We start from the raw sequence: 20,012 nt of genomic DNA, 5'->3' as shown, positions 1-20,012 counted from the left end.
CCTATATGAGAACGGACGATTCCGCAGCCTCTATGAGCGATACCAATAGCGTCTGGTTGTGGAAAAAATTCGGCTCAATAGGTTGCGGTGGGCGAGTCACTTAATCCGTATACATGAGGACGATCAAGCCTGAAAAGTCTATAAGGGCAATATCTATGGTAGAAAAAGGTCAGGACGCTAGACAGCTTTTAGGGATATCGAATTGGTGGAGCTCCGCACAAAACCGGGATATCAGGAATTGCTTACTAAGGCATGCCTACACCAATGATGATGACGATGATTCATAAACACAACCAATCAGAGAAAACGGACATCAGTACATTGTAGTTCTCTCCAGCATCAAATGCTTACCAAATATTGTCACCGCCCTCGCGAATTATGCGCAATTTCGAAGTATGGTTGGCTCAGCTGTTGCTTTTGCCTGGAATGTAGCATAAAACAATCTGAAAATCTATGCATATTCTTGGGAATTAAAGGCAAACTTGGTAACCCACACAAGTTGGTGTATAGAAGAAGAATGGTAACTATGTGGACTGAAAATTTCACGAACCACCTTCAACGGTACTCAAACATTGTATGGATTCAATGTGCTACAATTCAATACGAAAAGTGAAATATTCTCAGTTATCCTTGGTCACAATATTAACAGGGAAGCCACAGAAAAGGTGAAACGGCGAAGGGAGCAAAATGCTCGAGCAATAGAAGCTCATTTCAATGTTCATGTTTCTAATTTTCCTATTAATTGCAAGAATCTACTCACCTTCCAGGCTTATTATGTGACGGTCTCAGCACAGTCCCAAGTCCATCATACGCTTCCTCGACCTTATCCAACTTTTCAATATTTTCCTCCGTCAAAACAATCGGATCCACTGCAATTTCCTCGCCAATGCAATTCATCTTCAATACATCAGCCTCCGTCAACAGCTGAAACTTATTCTCATCCCCAAATGAAACCGAAAATGCCAAAACTTGCTCATTTTCATCCAAGATCCCGCCGTAATGGTTGTTATTCATGCTGATCGCGCCAACGTGATGATGATTGTGGCTGAAACCATTCAAACCGGCATCATTTCCATTTTGATAGCCATGCGAGACTCCTGGTAGGTCGTCTGATTCGAATGAACCCGTTATATTCAAACTCATCGTCTTAACGAGCTTGTTCTTTGTAGACTTGCCCAAATTCAGAAGGCTCTGCTTTGTACGACTGTTGGTTGTATCAGAAGTCGTGTGACCAGGTGAAGAGTTCATGTCCCCGTTTAGCATTGATTCCAGCTTATCTGGAAGTTGATCTAAAATTTTTCCGAGCTTGCGACGGTCATCGCCAGAAATATTGAGCTCATCATTATCGAGAACGTTTCTAAGGAAGTCGACGAACGTATTGAGCTCGCCTTGCGTCACCAACACATGAGATCGTTCAAAGTCGCCTTGTTGCGATTGAATTGCCACCACACCGATACTCACATCATTGTCGCTTATCAACAACTGGTCCAGAAGATTGGCTACGGCATTTGATTCGAATTTCCTGTATATTTCTAGATATTTCGGATCGGGGTCTGTATATTTCTTAAGTGCCATCATTTGAAGGATTTGGCCAATCTGAATAAGATTAGCGCGAGCTTGCTCTGACACGGGAGCGTCTGAAATGCCAAAGATATCGGGACTTACGACTGCGGGACATATGAAATTTGTGAAAACCATGTCGGTGATGATTTCGTTGATGTCCTTGTCCACTACGTGTGCCAGTTTTAACAGGTGACACATTGTTTGGACAAGCCAGCGCAGCGTCGATGGGAATAGTGACCAGTTTTGTGTGAGATTCTCAATGAAATAGTTCGCGAGGTAAAAAAGCTGGTTGATGGTTTCCTCGCGATATTTTCGAACGTTCTCTTCGTACTCCGGAGTGTTTTCTTCGCCGAATCTGAATAGTGAGAATTAGGTGGTTTATATTTCATGCATAGATGGGATGAACTTGCAAATGTTCAGCTAACACTTACCGTCTCAGGCGCTCCCTACTTGAAAGGTTCATGATCGCTTTATTTGGGTCCATGTCCAGCATGGTTTCGCTTTCGATCAGTACTTTCATGACAGGACTATGCAGAGCAGCCGTCAGGAATATCTTCGCTGAAAATAACGACTCATGCAAGCGATTGTACAATCGAGAAAAAGCTGATGATCCCGATCGCAGCATTCTCCTTGGATTCTCCGAAACGACGATTTGTGCTATTAGCGATTCGAGCAGCTTCAGGATCATTTCAATATCTTTGGAATGGATGGAGTTCCCATAGAGGCCGGTAGCGATGGTATGTACAACTGAATTGAGTATGTCGCTGGTCATTTTCGGTATTCGATCGACAACCGATAGGCATTGCGCTAGGAGATATGGAGAACGATGCAGGTAGTGAAAGAGTTCCGTGTAGGCGATGACATGCTGAGGAAGGAGAAGTTATTTTTCGATAAAATAGAAAAATCCATCATAGCCTTTGTTATCTATTTCATATGCCCAACCAAAAAATAAACTCCATGCTTACCTGATATTTAATGCTTTTCGCCTTATACGCATCAACAAATTTTGTATTTTCTAAACGATTAGCTCGTTGGCAGCATATTGAAGGTCCTGTGTCGGGGCGAGATATGATCAAGTCGTTCAAGTTTTGTCTTTGTTGAGCGCATATCCATGCAATCTATTGCAAATAAGAAAAGGAAATCCATTTAGCGTTAGGGATTTCCGTTTGATCTCAGTTCTCTTACCTCTGCAACTGTTGAGGAGTTTCGGGACAAATTCTCAATGAGGTTTTCAAACGTGCTCTGTTCATTTTGGATGAAAAGTTGCTCTTGTCGGAGTGTATGTGCTAATTCGATGATTTGTAGTAGGTTCCCATCGTTGTATGATTGCATTTTGAATGTTGGCTAAAGCTTGTCCTGAAATTCCATAAAAATAAATATTGGAATGAGAAAATATCTTCTAGACTGAATTGTAAAGGACGACGTGGTTAGGAAAAAGAATGGAAGATTCTTTAGGATTTAATTAATCAGCCGAAGCACGGTGCAATTAATAGTTGTCTTATTCAAAAACGTTAAGTGAACTCGTATCAAGAAATATATATATGGTTGCCACTTACCCCTTGATGGGGTATAGCGTGTCAACTGCACCTACGCACTATCATTCGCGGTTCGTTGAAATGCGCTTCAGCTCTCCCAGGACTTCCCTAGATTCTCGTATTCCCATCTACTATTCGCTAAGTGCTTTGGGAGCGACCTACTTATCAGCCACTTCGGGATAGTGTGCTTTAATGCATGGCGTAGCCAGCAATGCAATTATCGATCCTCCTTAATGTCTGACCTATCCACTGCCACTTCCGCCTACCGATCATACCGCGTACGGGTGCAAATCAAGTTCTTCGTTTGAAACAGTATCAGGCTAGAATACACCACGAAGGCTTAGAGCTTTCAAGTGACAGTGGGGATCAGTTTCCATGTGCTGATTCCATACAGCAATACAGAAAGAATAATACCACAGGAAAGTCGCAATTGACCTTGATGTGGAGATAACTGCATTTCCGGATTTTAGAAAAGGCAGCGAATGCGGATCTAGCGCTGTTCATGGCCAACGTCGGCAAAAACCACGCTTCTTAGATATAAAAATTGATTGGCATCTTCGATGTTCTGGCTATTAATGCAGATAGAGAGGGTACGGCGATCCATTGGACTGAGGACTTTGGTTTTGTTGGTGCTTAGTTTCACTCTTACTTTACTTGCATCTCTTTTTAAATCCAGAGCCATTTGAGGTGCTTATAGAAGGATGTCATAATCCAGCGAAATTCTACACATCTAAAGGACAAGGCAGCATGAAGAACGTCGCCGATAACAAGAAGAAATAATATCGGTGACAAGATGCAACTCTGCGGACTCCACATTCGACCTCAAATTTCTCTGAGGTTTTACCTCGTTTTAGCACGTAACATTTTGCGCTACCATATGTCGCTCTGATAATAGATATGTATTAGTGTCTCCGGAATGCCCTTTCTGCGTAGAACCCGCCCTAATCACGCGATCGAAAGCGTTCTTGAAATTGATGAAATGAAGATCTATACTCCGCACACTGTCCAAAAATGATCCGAATGGTGTTAATAATTTAGGAGGATCGGAGCGGAAACCAACCTCCTCTATGTCGATAAAACTTCCCAGATGTTTCAGGGTTATTTTGGAGGCGGCATTGAGCACGGAGAGACCCCTCCAATTGTTACATTCAAAACCGGTGCCCTTTTTCTGGGAAAGGTCTTGGATGCCCGGGAGTTTGACTCCGTTTGAGTGCATTGATGGCCGAATTGATTTCTTTTCTGTTTGAAGGACCAGTCCATATTTGCACGTTGTTGAGAGTAGCTATTTCATCAACAAAAGGCGGAACCTTACCGAATGTGGTGCAGTTAGGGGGCGTTTCTTCTAACTCTTCAGCTGCGTGTCATCGTGGATGAGATTTGCGACTACGTGCTAGTTTTTTCATGATACGGTATACCATACACTACGGGGTTTCGTATGATATCCGAACTCGAGCGGGTCACGCTTCCCTTCCGTTCATCGATCCGCTCCTATGATTCCGCATTCAGTTAGATCTTATGATGCCCTTCGGGACGTGGCCAATGATTTACGTAAGACTTGAGAAAAGACCATTTTTGATGGCGGCCCAATCCTCATCCATATTTTCAGGTGGGTTACTCAGGGTATCTGCCGTCCGCTCAGCGAGATAGCTCTCACGCGTTCGAGCAACAGCCGGATCATACAGGCGGCCGGTGTTGAACTTGGGAGGTCGCAGCTCTCCAACCTTGCGAGAAGTGGCGGGCGCAGCGAATGTAAGCGACCATCATATGATGATTCCTCTCGAGGCCGATGTCAGTGCCTCTCTTAGTAAGTACTTTCAGAAGATAACTCCTAAATAAACTACTAATCACAAAATGGTCCATCTATATGTTCTTACGATGTTGGTCAGTTGCAATCCAACTGAATTTATAGCCAGCTATATGATCAGAAAATGTGACACCAATGACGAGTCGATGGCAGCTGCAGAAATGCAGAAATCTCCCATGATTATCGGTTCAGCCACCAAGAGTGTCTTTATACATCACATGTTTGAGCCAGGAATTGCCAGAACCCACTCTGTCATTCCGACCACCCATCTCGGTCACAATGTAACCTTTAGAAAGCCTCTCCTTAACTGCGTGTAATTGCTTGTAGGAAGCATCCTTCTTCACTATATCGGAAGTCTCCGTTGGTGCATTGCACTGTACAATTGTGATGCTCCTTAACCTGGATCGTAACCTTGCAGTCAGAATCCTGCTAACTAGCTCCCAGTTCAAAAATGTGCGCCTTACGGTAGACGTCGGAGACAAACCGACATCGAATTCGCGTCTGTTACCGCTTGACTGTTCAAGGTACAAAAACACATTGTCAGAAGTTTGGCAAGAAGGAGGAAAGGACTTTTCAGAGTCCCACCATCTTACTTCGTTTAGGGCCAGAAATGGCACGAAAATCTAATTGGAATTGGGTCTTGGAGCGTGTTAGAGCATTTCGTTCAACACCGTAATTGTCCTGTAGTGTACAATTATAAGAGGCAATGTAGACAGCATTTCTTTCATCTGTGATTATTACCCCGATTCGACTCTGTTACTCATTCATAACTGAGTCAACTGACATCTAGTCAGGATAAAAATCCCCCTATCAGCAGTGAGATTTGAACCGCGACCTTCCGCTGTGATAGCCTAGTTCTCTAACCACCAAGCTGTCTGATCACAGGTCCAGAATGCCCAGCTAATATCGTTGGAATTCTCGCTCGGGTAGGCAAAAACGAGTATTCTGAGGGCCATCTGGTCATGGAGTCTACGCCCATTTAAAAAACCAATTTGAGTCCTAATACGATAGCGAAAAGTGACAATATGTCCGTTTTACAACAAGGAGAGGGGGTCTCGCCAAATGGGATTACTTGCAACCAAACTGACTACGTACTAATCGAACTTTGCCACCTCTCGATCTTGATGAATGTCAGAACGTATAGAATGGCGAATATGGACTTGGATCACTACCTCGTTGGCATGGCGCTCCGGACTAAAATAACACCACTTCGAATCCGAATTCGATGCCGCTATGACCGCCTGGAGATAAAGTATCGACGATCGATTTTCACAACTACCTGAACACCGTTATCATTGGTACAGGTGATCGGATGCTTACAGGGAGCAACCGCACCAGGTGCGAAAGTTTTACTAACAAGCCAGCAGGATGGAGCCTTACACACTTCGATGCTCATCTTATCGGGAGGAGGAGGGAAATCTGATATCTTAACGTATGGGCATATTGGAGGGATGAGGTGAGTATTTTGACGAACCACCAGAATATCGGCGAATGGGAGGTCCGGCCGGTTGAAGACGACGTACAAATGCTCCCACCGCTAACCATGGAAGAAACAATCCGAGCATCTCATCGACTTAGGAGTCGGCAGGAGCCGATGGAATTACAGCCGAATTGGTTAAATATGGAGGCGATCAATTATACCAAGCGTTTCATTAACTTATACTCAAGGTGTGGGATAGCGAACTAATATTTGATAACTGGCTAAGAGGCCTTATCTGTCCCGTAGATAAAAAGCGGGATATTAGGACGTGCAGCAATTACAGAGGTAGCATGCTTCTGAGTGCCATCTAAGAGATATTCTCCGCTATTTTGTTAGGCCCGATAGCCCTATACGCCTAGAAAATCATGAGCAATACCAAAGAGGTCTTATTCTAGGCCATCAGTTGCATCATTTCTTCATCGACTTCAAAGTCGCCGATGCAAAACTGTATTCGATCATGGGAGGATTTGGCAGACCTTGCCTCAGATGGAGGTATGACGTAGGGAATGTTCAGACTGCTATTAGGGATGTGAAATTGGTGGACTTTGGAGCAAAGCCGTGACATTTGGAGTTCCTTACTTATGCAGGCATAGACCGGACACTGCACTGTTGATGTTGATGATTAACTGAGCTGAAAACTTTATTAAATAAATACTTTGCTCTGCTTCTGCGGTAGTCTTGGCTCTATTCAGAGTTACGTCGACATAGAGACCTCTTTTGGCATTGATAAAGTCATCCGCCCGTTGTAGATTTGCATGTAACTGAATGTTGTCACTGTTGCTGATGTTATCTCAAAGGGGGGGGGGGATTCTTTCGCCTGCTGCTACCGAGAAAGCATTTGCCTCACTTAAAACAGAATTTTTTGTTCAGATAATAAAAGATTGATCCAATGTAGACAATGCCATACACCTTAACTCTCTGTCCCAGATTGCATAACTCTTTAAGTCGACGATCCGTGTCTACCAAAGAAAGGATACTAATCACAATGTTGCTTCAATCAAACTTTGTATACTATGCAAAATCGTCTAGGCTAGTAGATGGGGCTGCAAGTTTCCCCAATCAAATGACGATGTGATAGTCGAGTCGAGTCGATTGAGGTGTCAACTCCGCGATCTCGGCCTCGTACCTCTGGTTCGAATCTCAGTCGCCAGCTGTCCAACAGGATAGGAAAAATACCTATGAGCCTGGGGTGGGATTCAAATGAGTATGAGTGTTATAAAAAATATAAAAAATCAAACAAACAAGCGGGATCCCATACCTCACATAAATTGGCCCATCAGGCGGAGGCAAATCTCCACAATACAGAGAGCCAGGTGATTACATCCAAGACGGGAGAAGTTGGGAAATCAAGCAGCGGAGACACGGTTAACATTAGACTACTGCGAAAAGTGGTACGTTTGGCGTTAGCATACCGACATCAGGAGGAAGATAATTCTCAGTGGCGCAATAGTTGAATAGTATCTGTGCTATCGGAAGGAAGGTGTGAAACCAGAAGAGGCCTTTAACAAGGTCCAGGACAGACCTAAGCCTTCTACATCAGAGCCAAAAAAGCAGGGAGCAACAGAGATCAGTCCACAAAAAAGGAATATTCAAAAGAAATCTAAACCCGTGCCCAAGAGAAAGGAAATCCCGAGGAGGTCAGGGATGAAGGTAGGAGCGATAAGACCTGTCGTGAACTACGCTAATGCGGTAAAGAGCATTTGATTGGCCATATTGCTGAAAGTATTTTCGTGGCGAGTATTCCGTCGTGAGCAAAAAATTAATTGAGGACCTCAGCGTCACAGAGATGTGAGGGATGGAATAAAGAGTCAATTTTCACCGGATTTCGACCAGGTCTTATACTGGTAGCCTGCGCGGCAGAGGAAACGGCGAACTGAAGTAGGACTATCCCCAAATTGCCAGGATGAAAGGGAATGGAACTGTCGAAATGTGCTGGGGATGATAGAGCACACATGGTAACGGTTTACCGTGCCAAACCCGCAGCGAAGGGAAGTTTGTACGCCTCAAAACATAGATCTCAACACACGGTTATGAAAAGTCTTTAGAAGTAAGGAATAGGCAAAGACAAACTCCTCACGACGGGGGTAGATGACTGATCCTTGGCGGCAATTAAATGTCGTAGCTGCCTCGTCAATTACAGATTTGGTAGTATACCAAGAGAAGCTGGCTGAACTAGACTTTTTGGGGCTCAAGTCGGACAGCGAACAGTGTCGGAGGAAGACTTTACACTCCGACATTGGAGATGAGTTACAAGCACTAACGGAGCCGATGGACAGTACTAAAATAGCAGTAATTACAAGGGGAAGGATGACATTGGAATAGTGATGGTTCGGAAGTCCTGGGTGGGGTCCTGGGTTTTCTTGCGAAGGAACAAGAGCTTTCATTATTCTTAAATGTAATTTAAAATATATTAGGTGTACAAATAAGTTTCCGCGGTTTTTTATAAAAAATTAGGAATTTATTGTGAAGGAACAGTACATTATGTTTTATTTAAAGTATTTTCCATCATTTGCCACTACTTTTCCCCATCTTTCTGGCAACATTCGGATACCCCGTCGAAAAAACTCTTCATCTTTTGACGCTATCCACAAATCTACCCAATTTTTGGTGTCTTCATATGATGTGAAGCGCTGCTCAGACAGACCATGTGCCATCGACCGGAACAGGTGATAATCGGAAGGGGCTAAGTCTGGTGAATACGGCGGGTGGGGTAAAACTTCCCAGTTGAGTGTTTCCAAGTATGTTTTTACCGGCGCCGCAACATGTGGACGAGCATTATCGTGTAAAAGAATAATTTTGTCGTGTCTGGAGTAGTAATGGGCGCGTTTTTCCTTAAGTGCCCGACTCAATCTCATCAATTGTGTTCGGTAGAGAGCTCCAGTAATGGTTTCGCTTGGTTTCAGCAATTCATAATACACGACACCAAGCTGATCCCACCAAATACACAGCATAAGTTTTTTTCCATGAATATTCGGCTTAGCTGTCGATGTTGATGGTTCGCCGGGCTTAACCCATGACTTTCTCTTCTTTGGATTATCGTAGTGAATCCATTTTTCGTCACCAGTGACTATACGATGCAAAAAACTCTTTTTTTTATTCCTGGCAAGCAGCATTTCACTCATGCATAATCGGCGTTCAACGTCTCTCGGCTTTAGTTCATATGGAACCCAATTTCCTTGTTTTTTAATCATTCCTAACGATTTTAAACGATGTGAAATTGCTTGTTGAGTCACTTGTAATGTAAGTGCAAGTTCTTTTTGCGTTTGGGACGAATCTTCCTCCAATAGTACTTCTAATTCCATGTCTTCGTACACTTTCGGCCTTCCACTGCGTTCTTTGTCCTTCACGTAAAACTCACCGTTCTTAAACTTTTGAAACCATTCCTGACAACTTCTCTCACTTAAAGCAGCTTCACCATATGCTTCTAGAAGCAATCGATGCGCCTCAGCTGCAGATTTTTTCAAATTAAAGAAGTAAATCAAAAGTTCCCGCAAATGATGCTTATTCGGCACAAAACTTGACATTTTTGCACGAAAAAAATTACGTGATGCTGATACGGAATCACTAGTACTTTAAGGTTATGGTGTTGCCGGATGACGAAACTTGGGATATTACGTTTTACATCTGACAATTTCTCCATAACCTTCTGGTGGGGCAATCTTTTGACAAACCGCGAAAACTTATTTGTACACCTAATATGTTTCAGAGTCCCTGACAAGAGACCTTGTGGCCAAGTCTCACTGGAAGCCGGGGAGAGCGCTCGAGAGGCAGCCGTGGCATAGTGCTACATCTCAGAAGGCGACATCCAGCATACAAGCCAGGGAGCTACCCAAACTCCAAAGACGGAGAAGAGGACATGCCCAATGGCATACTTAGAGGTCCATCTGTGGTTAACCCCCTCTACCTGCACATGCAGATGCAGACAAGGACAGTGATATTCTTTCTAGACGGTACCTCGAATATCTGGTAGCAAGAGAGCACTTCGATAAGAGGTTTGAAACATGTTGGAGTAGCAGGGCACCGAAGTCATTGGTAACAGAGAAGTGTATTTGGAATCATTGGGTAAGCACACTAGCATATTTCGGACGGAAATATACGCCATACACAAAACTACAGGGGGCTGAACGTTGCTACTCTGACTGATAGCCAAGCGGCGATCAAGGCACTTAGTTCCAACCGGGTGACCTCTAAAGTCTAGGCTCGGACTAGCAATGGACGAACCGGCTAAAAAGGGAGCAGGAATGCCTCTATACGGGTCAGGGCCCTTCTGTGGAATCGGAAAGGGATTCGTGGCTATAATATCAAAAAATAAAAAGGAACGGCTGAGGGAACTGTACTAGGTGAGCCTACCAGGAATAGAACAGTCCAGCGTGCTTATTGGTGGATACAAACGCAAGTGCACAAAGGACTGTTTAAACCTTGCCAAAAAGAGCCTCCAGATTATAGTGCGCGGATTACATCGTCATCGCTGTCATCGGTTGTGATTTTCAACCCGCGCAGATCTTTGGGCTAGGATTGATTCCCCGATAGTCAGCGTAGAAATTTAGCCCAACTGTATTACTACGATGATTGTGTAGTTAGGATGATAGTGATGCATTTCTAGGGGTTATAAAAATGGAAGTTGAAGTTACCACAAAATTAGGTTTAGGCTTTTGCCACAAAGAATACTTCATGATCGGTTCAGCGGAGAGTCCTTTGCAGTAGTGGTTGGGGCGGTGGAACATGCCTAGGATGTTGGGTTGTACTCATGGAAAACACTGACTTCTGCGACGTTGTAGCAAGCTAACGTTGCTGAGGTTGCTTAAGGTAAGGACGTTGATATCTAATTTGTTTTGCGTAACGACAATATAGAATCCGCAAAAAATACAAAAGAATTCGTTTCTAGAAAGGCATGAGATTTCTCGAATATAACAAGAGGAATGAGTCAATTTTAATGAGGTTTTATTTAAAAATTCCCTAACAGGGGTGATGGGAATAGAGCATTTAGCGATAGACAATGACTACTCAAACGTGTCCACTTGTTCGCTTCTTATCTTATTTGATTTACGTAATATTGTCTTCGCTTGAGCTCTTTCCTCGCATTATTCATTGAATTTCAAGAAAAATTAAAGAACTTAAAGAATTTCACTGCCAACAATTATTCACATTTAACATTGTTCCGCAATCTGCCCGAAGAACATCGCTCTTCTATTAATCCGCCCCAAGTTTTCATGAAATGACTAAGTCACATGAGCGAATGCTACTATTATCTCTCCATCGAATTGTTTACGTCCCGGCGGTGCCGGTCGCAAGAGGTAATACGCAAATATACGTACGTAATTCTGTAAGGCTCGAAATATTCAATTCGATATGAACTCATCGCTTCAAGTGTAGAGCACAATGATAAGTTACTGTTGTAACAGCGGACAGAGCCCGTTTTTAATCTCACACGTCTCCACTATCAAAATAAACTACAATGACCGAGTAATTAGCACTTTGTAGTTGTTTGGTGGCTCAAACTTTCCAGATATCAGTAGCAATAGCGTTACATAAATCAGTTCCTATAAATGGGGCGCAATCTTCAGTTGATTTAAGTTTTTGGCTGTAAATGAGGGTCGGCAAACTTAGCGGTCGCTTCTGATTAGATATGGAGAAATCAAGGAGTGAGTTTTCGCTATTTCTTGGGGGTAAGATAAGTCGATTGGTAGGAAAGCTATAAAATACGCAGTTTAGCAATGACCCACTGCCTTATTCGGACGAGGAGTGTTGGAATTGCAAGTATCAATAAGATAACAAGAATAAGAATAGATAATGTTTGCAGAGTACGAATTCGTTTCTGTTAGAATTGATTGGGGGTTATACGAAGAAAAAGAGAGAACCGGCGTCCAAAAAGAACTTGCAGGGACTGATTTTGCCAATAAGACGGCAGAAGTGTTGACCCCACAAAACCAGGGGAAAATGTTAGTCAAACGGAAAATAAACCTAGTTCTTATGGAACATATGCCTCATACCTTATCACTCATACATGAAGAATTGTTTGTGGGAACTCCTTATCGACAGGTTCCCTTCTCCCTCTTATTTCCCCTGTGGGGAATTTAACCTCTCCATGCTCAACTGGTCTAATCATTCTAGTTTTCCAATTCCTTCTACCAGCCTCTCCCAATCCTCCCTTCGACTCTCCTCCCTTATGAGTACTTGTTTTGCCCTGCAATTCAGCACCATCAAAAACTCCTTGGATCTCTTCCTTTTAAAACCCACAGATGTTGGTCAATATCGATGCTCACCACCCAAAGAAAGCTCTTTAGTTGGTATATCGATTGGCGAAGGCTTTCGACAGTGTGCGCATATCAGGCTAATCGAAGTCCTACGTCCTACCTTATCAGTGTGCTCATCTGAGGGTGCCAATACCTCAGAGCCTATATATAAGAATAAAATAAGCGCATTGAATATATTCGTTATCCCTTCACTGGCTTATGCATTTGGAATATTGCCCTGGGTGAAGACCGATCTGGAAGACGTCCAGCGACGGATACGGATTACTATGTCCAAATTCCGAGTGCATCACCCCAATTCTGCCGTGGCGTGGATGAGCCTGCATCGTAGCTTCAGAGGCAGGAGTGTGGTCGATATGGCGGCACAACATCATCGCCAAATCGACTTGCTACGCTCTTATTTTTAAGCAAAGAGTCGAGTCCCTTGCATGCGGTTGTTTGTAAGGAAGACTCTGAGCTGGATTCACTTAACTTGAAGGAGCGGAGTAAAGTCAAATAATGAAAGTCGAGAAAGACCGTTGCAGAATGTATGGTTCGGCGTTAGAGACGTTGGACCATCTCATTTTTGGCTGCACTGTAATGGTATCAGTGCAGCATACGAACAGGCACAATACTATATGTAAGGTGATTCACCAAAACCTTGCATATAAGGCTAATTACGGGAACATGGCCGGTTTACCGGTGTAAGCCGCAGGCAGTATTCGATAGCTCTGCTTACAGCATACCACATACCAGCCAACAAGACTGAAGTGCTGTTAGTTGAAAAGACGGATCGCTCCGCGTATATTATTGATGTTGCTCCCCCATAATAGTAACATTCAACGGAAATAGGTGAAGAAGGTGAACTATGAGCCACTGGCTCGAGAAATCAAAGAAATTAGGGGTGTTGAGCGAGTGATTATTGTTCCCATAATTTTGTCAGCTACAAGTCACACGGTCTGGCTCAAACTATGCAAAGATGTACCGCTCTGCTTACATGTTCCATGTTGCGGGGAGTTCTCTTCTCTTAGGTCCCTTCTTTTCCCACTTGTCTACCTTGTTACCCAACTTAGTTTATTACAGAGATCCATTAAAATATTCGCCTGAAGCAAGTACTAGCGAAATGTTTTTGGCTTACAAACTCGATATTCTTATAACCCCACCCACTCTTAGCCTTTGGGTAACTCCACTACCAAATAACCTATAACAATCGTCCGACCTACTCTGTTCGTACTTCTCTTCCTTGTTTACTTCCTCGACCACTGCGTCCTCTAAGCCTATTCTAGTTGCACACTATTTCGTCTCTTTCGCCATTCCCCTTCTTACCCACTCCTTAGTTGATTTCCTCATTGGTAATATTGGTATGAATGTCGGACCTGGTTCCGATGGGCTTCCTTACCTCTTCCTTGTTAATTTCTTCCCTACCACTGTGTATAATCTTCAACAAAAGTCTCAAACTCTACTTTCCTCATCTTTGGGAAGAGGCCCTTTTTATTGGTACCGTCAAAAGCGTAGATCCTATTCTAGCTGTGAACTATCCATCCGTCTACTATCTCTCTTTTCTCCTTTTGTTTCAAAATCCTCGAGATATACTCCAACGACTTACTGACCTGGTAATTCGATTACCTCATATTGAAAGAAGAGCATGGCTTTGTTGTTCTCCAAAGCCTTTGATGCCTTTGACCACAATATACTCCTCTCGAAATTCTTTCTACTTAGCTCATCCTCGTCAATCATCTCATGACTTTCCTGATATCTAGCAAACCGTCCCTTCATGGATATTCATCCCCTTCCTTCTCTCCTTACTTTGTTGTTCCACAAGGTTCTATACTTGGCACCCTACTATTCCTATTTTTTATGAATCTTCTCATAGTCGACCTATTTGCTTTTGTTTCGTACTGGGATAATCTGGCCCGTTGGTGCTTGGTTAACAAACTGATACTAAATGTCAGTAAATGCCACTAGTGTTCTTCGATGAGAAATTTCGTTTCAATTCCGAGCTCCCGAGCTCTTTACACTGTACAACGCCAATTCGCGCGGACCCTTTTCTTCAAAAAGAACTTTCCCTGTGTGGCCTATACTTTCCGGCTTCGTACACCCAATCTCCCTTCCCTGCTACAACGCCACATTTCGCTTGATATGTGTACTTTTTTGAAGCTCTGTAATTACCCGATAGACTGCTCCGTCAACTTCAATAGTATATTCCGCATAGCCGGCAACATCCAAACTATCATTACCAATGAATTTCATGCAAAAAAAGCCATGTCGGCTTGATATTTTAATGGCAAATATTGGGATACACCAGGTTGGCCAAGACCGATTTTCGACTTTGTTCGTGACCATGAATGAGACTTGGATCTATCAGTTCGATTCAGAGACCAAATAGCGGTCTATTTTTCGCGATCGACCGTCATTACTGACAGAGAAAATTCAATACTTGAAGCTCTGGAGGAAATGTTGTCTGTTCTTTTCGATGTGGAGCTAATATTGATGTTGATTTGTTGATATAGTTCCTACTACACGAAGCAGATAGAAAGGTTGTGGGACAAAATCATGGAGATAAGGCAATGCAAACTTAGCCTTCACCGGTACAAGCACTTCCACATAGAATGGAAGTAAAGTTGGTTCCCATTCGCAAAATTGGCTTTAAACTTACAGGCAGATCGTTCCACGGTGGGAAGACAATAGCACCTGCGGTGAAAATAAGAGCCAGGCTATTAGTAGAAGCTCGACGATATTGCGATCCCCATCAATGTTCCAGGTAGAGAAATGTTAAGGAAGCTCCCAGGAAAATCCTAAATATAGAGGACCGGTCCTAACAGGATACTAAGCAGAGGAGCAAGGATTTGGATATGAGCGAATCATTTGTCACCCTGCGTTGTTCAAAGTCATAAAGTCACGATGTCCACTAGGTTATTAAGAATATAGTCAGGGTCATTAGAGATTACAGGACAGAAAAAACGCCACAAAAAAAAACCAATTAACTCCGATCATCAGAGAAGAAGTAGGTGGTGGACTAGAACGATAACAACACAATACGCAGGGACACTGGGTTTTGGCTTCTGACTCTATATATATCGTTGGCATTGGATAGTGGATTCCGTTATATGGCACAGCCAGTAACAGACGTTCCGTTGATTAGGTTCATCGTTTATGATTATAATGAGTCAGAATACTCCGATGATGCAGCGGAGCCAGGTATTACTAAAGGCTTGAAGCTTTCAAGTAACAGTGATGGGATGGGCGCTTTCCGTATGCTGCTTCGATATGGTTAGCAGCACAGAGAGAACATTGATCGAAACCTCACTCAACTTAATGTTTGTGTTGAGGTATCTACATTTCCGAATTTTAGGCAAAACAGAGAAAACGGATCTCAGGCTATTAATGCGTCGAGTAATATCCACTTCAGTGCCGCCGTCTGCAAGATGCGTTCAATTTCTGTTGACACTGTTGCTCTCTGTTAATCAAGGTGTTCTTTGATATGTACAAGGACTCCTTTGACTATTGGCGTTTTAATTACCACATCTTACCTGCAGTTCTTCTTATGGCAAGGAATGTCTGCTTGCCTTTGTGTATTACATGTTTGTGATGTTTGTTTCAGTTGAGTTTTGTATGCAGTATCACTCCCAGATACATGGCTTCTTTTGATAGCATGAACTGTTCTTTGAAAAGAGATGGGAGCTTAAATTTATTGTTCTTTATATCACTGGTGCAGGTTACGAGATTAGTTTATTTGGGGCTTATCATAAGGTTTTCCCGATCAAATCAGCCTTCCATTAAATGCAAACCTGGTTGAACAAGCTTGGAAACACTGACATCATCAGCGTATATCTGGTTAATAATGCCACACAGCTTTCAGGAATATCGAATTGGAAACGGGATGTTTACATGTCCTATACTAAGATACCCCTAGATCGAATACCGATTGTTACGCCGTTGATGATGATGAAATGACGCTCTGGTAATAGTTGTTACTTTGTATGGAACCCCCCTTCTTTGTAGGGGACGTTAGATAAACTTCCTCTTGACACTGTCGGAAGCCTCTTGAAATTGATTAAAGTTATCCGCAGGGTGATTATCTGGTCAATGCAGGAGAATCCAGAACGGACACTAGCCTGCTTATTGTCTGCCGGTCAAGTCTTCGAGGTATCCTTGATACGTTTTAGCAATTATCTTTGCGACTTATTAACTATTATTTTTGGGTGGCTGGTCTGATTGTGCTTCAGGTTAAGGTTGTATGATTCGGCAAGCCCTCGCATGACCTCTTCGCGGTAGTTGTTGAAAACCATTTTAGGATGAACCAGGAGTGCGTATAGCCAGGCTGGGAGTAGGGTACCTTCAGTTTCAAATAAAACCCTTATTTGGTGGTCGGACTAAACAGGGTGAACATTCTTCCTGAACTATTCATGGGATCAAAAAATGGACTCAATTAAAAAAAAACCGACGATATAAGAAGAGGTGATGATGCCAGGTAAGTGGACGGCATCCAGCCGGGAGGCAGTAGTCGTCGAGGGCGTACAGTCGGTGCCAGCCGAATGCACCGCTGTGCAGAAACCAATGGCAAAGACCTCTCAGAGCGAGGCCACAGATGGACTATTGGTTTCCTGGTTTCCAGCTTTAATCCATTGCCGTTGAACTCAGTGTATGAAGGGGAGTGAGCGAGGAGGCGGACTTTTCAGGTGGAACTCTGCTGTTGGCACTCCTTCTATGGGGACGATATGTGAGCCACTTGCGACTGGTAACGATGGAATTTGCTTGCACTGCTCAGTAACGGCGGACTGCAGATAGCGACGGTTCAGCATCTGTGCCAAGTCAAGGAGGATTTGATCCACTTATAGCAAAACCCGATCGCAAGAGCGCTTGTTCTAGACGGGTACAAATGCATACAGGATTACGGCAGTTTGCACGGGGCACTGGCCTATAGGGGGCCATTCAGCCAGATTCGGCATACAATACACTAGAGGAGGGGAAAGTCCTCTGGATTTCCTTTGCGATTGTCCAGTTCTAGTTAAAGCCAGGCTACGTGCACTAGGTAAACCGTTCTTTGCAGATTGGAATAGCTGCTTCCGTTCATTAATGCGACGGGCTGGCTCTGAAGATCTCAGCCGGCTGGACTCTGCCCCCTTGTTCTTACCACAGCTGCCATTGTCTTAGGACTTTGTGGCATCAACACGGTGGACCGCAATGTTAATTGGGATCCTCAGAGCGACCGCTGAAACCTATCTACATACCCATGATTAAACAACTGTACGCTAAACAGTATTGCTCACTACTTTGGTCAAGTTTGAATTTTCAACCACATGCCTGGAGGGATGATGAAGTTATGGAGAATGAGAGAGAAGGTGCCACCTCTTCAAAGCCAATGAAAACACGTGGCGGTTATCCATCCAATATCCCCACTTTGAGGGGTCATTCTCACTCCCTCCGTAGATGGGGTTGAAAATTTAACCTTTACCAATAATTTGAGCCATATTCCTCTAGGAACAGAGTCCGTAGTGTGTGTATCCACTGACAGCGCATTAGTCTGACCGCAGAGAGTGTTGCATCGCAGCAGAATTTACGTGAAATATGAAAACAATCCAACCAGGTCAGGGAAGAAGCCATTTAACCAGAGTCGATATCATCTCTGAGGAACTCTGGCTAACAATAATCCTGAATGGAACCTGAAGGAAACTGGAAGAAGATGGACTGAAGCTGGTTGCAGATGATGCGATGATGCTGATATATTTTCCAGGGTTACATGTGAGGCTTTGAAAATGGAACAAAATCCGAACATCGCTGAGCTAAGTCTCAAGACTAAAGCAAACCTGACCAAATAACATTAAGACAAACTTGTGGAGTAGCCTCAGTAGGAACAGCTGTTTTGTGTGGGTTCAACCTCGACGCTTTCTAACAGTACAGAAAGTGATAGACGAAGCTGGTTGTGAACTCAACGAATTGCAAAAGTAGCTTGTGACTCGAGGGACGCCTAATTTGGCTCGAACATTGACGAGCAGAATTACTGAGGTTGTGTCGAAGTTAAATAGGACAAAACGCTCCCAACCGCGACTCCGATAACCCTTTCGTGGCAGTCACCCTGCTGATCTCCTTGTCATCACCCAAACAACTGACCAGCAATTATCAGCCAGCGCCAGTTGCAAGTCACTCGCAACGACCTTCCATGTGGAGCCAACGTTCGGGCGTCGAGTGTTATCGCCAATTCGCTGAACAGTTACAAGCCCCAGAATCGCCGCCGACCACGGAAAGTGGGTTGAGATTTACGCGCGGGCAGCACTCGCTCCGCGATAAAAACGCCCCTGTCGTAACGGAGTTCTGCGTGAGGTTGCAGCAATCCCGGAAGTCGGTGAATTGAGAGTTGTGCGCGATGCAATTGGTATCACCGCGATCCCCAAAGCGCACAAAGCATTCGCACGGGGATCAGTGCAGCGCGGCTCAGGCACACAAAGCGGCCGAGCCAAATGGCCTTGGCTGTGCTCACGACCCGAATTGCGAGCACAACAATTTGCGTCAATTGGTCGATTCCCACGGCTGCAATATAAACAAATGAGGCGAGTTCGGTGCGCCCCGGTACTAACCTGGTCTCAACAGGAACTCCCAGCATCCGTGGGGGCAGCGTAGGATTCGTCACGGGCGCCTTGGAGCTGTTTTGACATTGACGGCCAGTTCGGTCCCGCGGGGAGCTGCGGCGGAGCTTGCTTGGGGTCTGCGACGACGAGTGTTGTGGGCGAGCGGGCGCGGGGCCACGGCGGGTTGCAATCCAAACTCGATGACTGGCACTGGGTCGCCTCTCGGACGAAGTGAAAACTTGCCGCACTGCACTTTTCCCGCCGCGATTTTTCACGGTTTCACTGCACCTCACGGAACCCGAGTCGCCACTGCACAATTTCCAAGTAGTTTCAGGCACGCAGTCACTGTTTCCTGGCCGTAGTTCAACGCGAAAATTCCGTTCCGCACTCGACGCACTCGACCACGACAGTCATTTTTGACAATTGACAATGGAATGGATGAGTCGCGAATGCAATGCTAGTTGTAATGATTAGCGGGCAGATGGCAGCGCGAGCGGTGCGAGTGGAAGCGACTGGAAGGCGACGGTGAGCTGGGTGTGTGTGCGTGTGTGTACGTTCCAATGTCAGTTTTTGTTGATTGGGAAATGCCTCATTCATAAAAGTGTTTAGAGTACGAGAATTACGCGCGTGGGTGGCATGACTGGATGTTTGTTTACTCAAGCGATGACGTCTGTAGTTGGGAGTGGGAAGCGAATTGGATTTGATTGAATTGGAAGATTCTGTCGAGGAAGGCGGGATCCAATTTAAATTTATCGGAATTATTGTTACGTTTTGAATCGTTTCTCTGTTTTTGCACCTCAAGAATGGTTAAATTAAAAATTATCATCAAATGGG

General features: G+C 44.2%; 1 protein-coding gene across 1 annotated transcript in view; it reads right to left on the bottom strand.

Moving 5' to 3' along the window:
* LOC119653864 (receptor-mediated endocytosis protein 6 homolog) overlaps positions 1 to 19,615 on the bottom strand; it is a 38,429-nt gene extending 18,814 nt beyond the window's left edge. The window contains exons 1-5 of the mRNA XM_038058921.1: positions 19,188 to 19,615; positions 2,749 to 2,919; positions 2,529 to 2,681; positions 1,995 to 2,428; positions 761 to 1,918 (exon numbers count right to left, since the gene is read on the bottom strand). Of these exons, the coding sequence (XP_037914849.1) occupies positions 761 to 1,918; positions 1,995 to 2,428; positions 2,529 to 2,681; positions 2,749 to 2,895 (1,892 nt within the window). The 5' untranslated portion in view covers positions 2,896 to 2,919; positions 19,188 to 19,615. The remainder of the gene's footprint in view (positions 1 to 760; positions 1,919 to 1,994; positions 2,429 to 2,528; positions 2,682 to 2,748; positions 2,920 to 19,187) is intronic.
* Positions 19,616 to 20,012: the final 397 nt, after the last annotated feature.

The sequence above is a fragment of the Hermetia illucens genome, chromosome 4, assembly GCF_905115235.1.
Source record: "Hermetia illucens chromosome 4, iHerIll2.2.curated.20191125, whole genome shotgun sequence".
NCBI classification, from domain to species: domain Eukaryota; kingdom Metazoa; phylum Arthropoda; class Insecta; order Diptera; family Stratiomyidae; genus Hermetia; species Hermetia illucens.
Note: the sequence above shows the minus strand (reverse complement) of the source record. Positions and strands in the feature narration are given on the sequence as shown.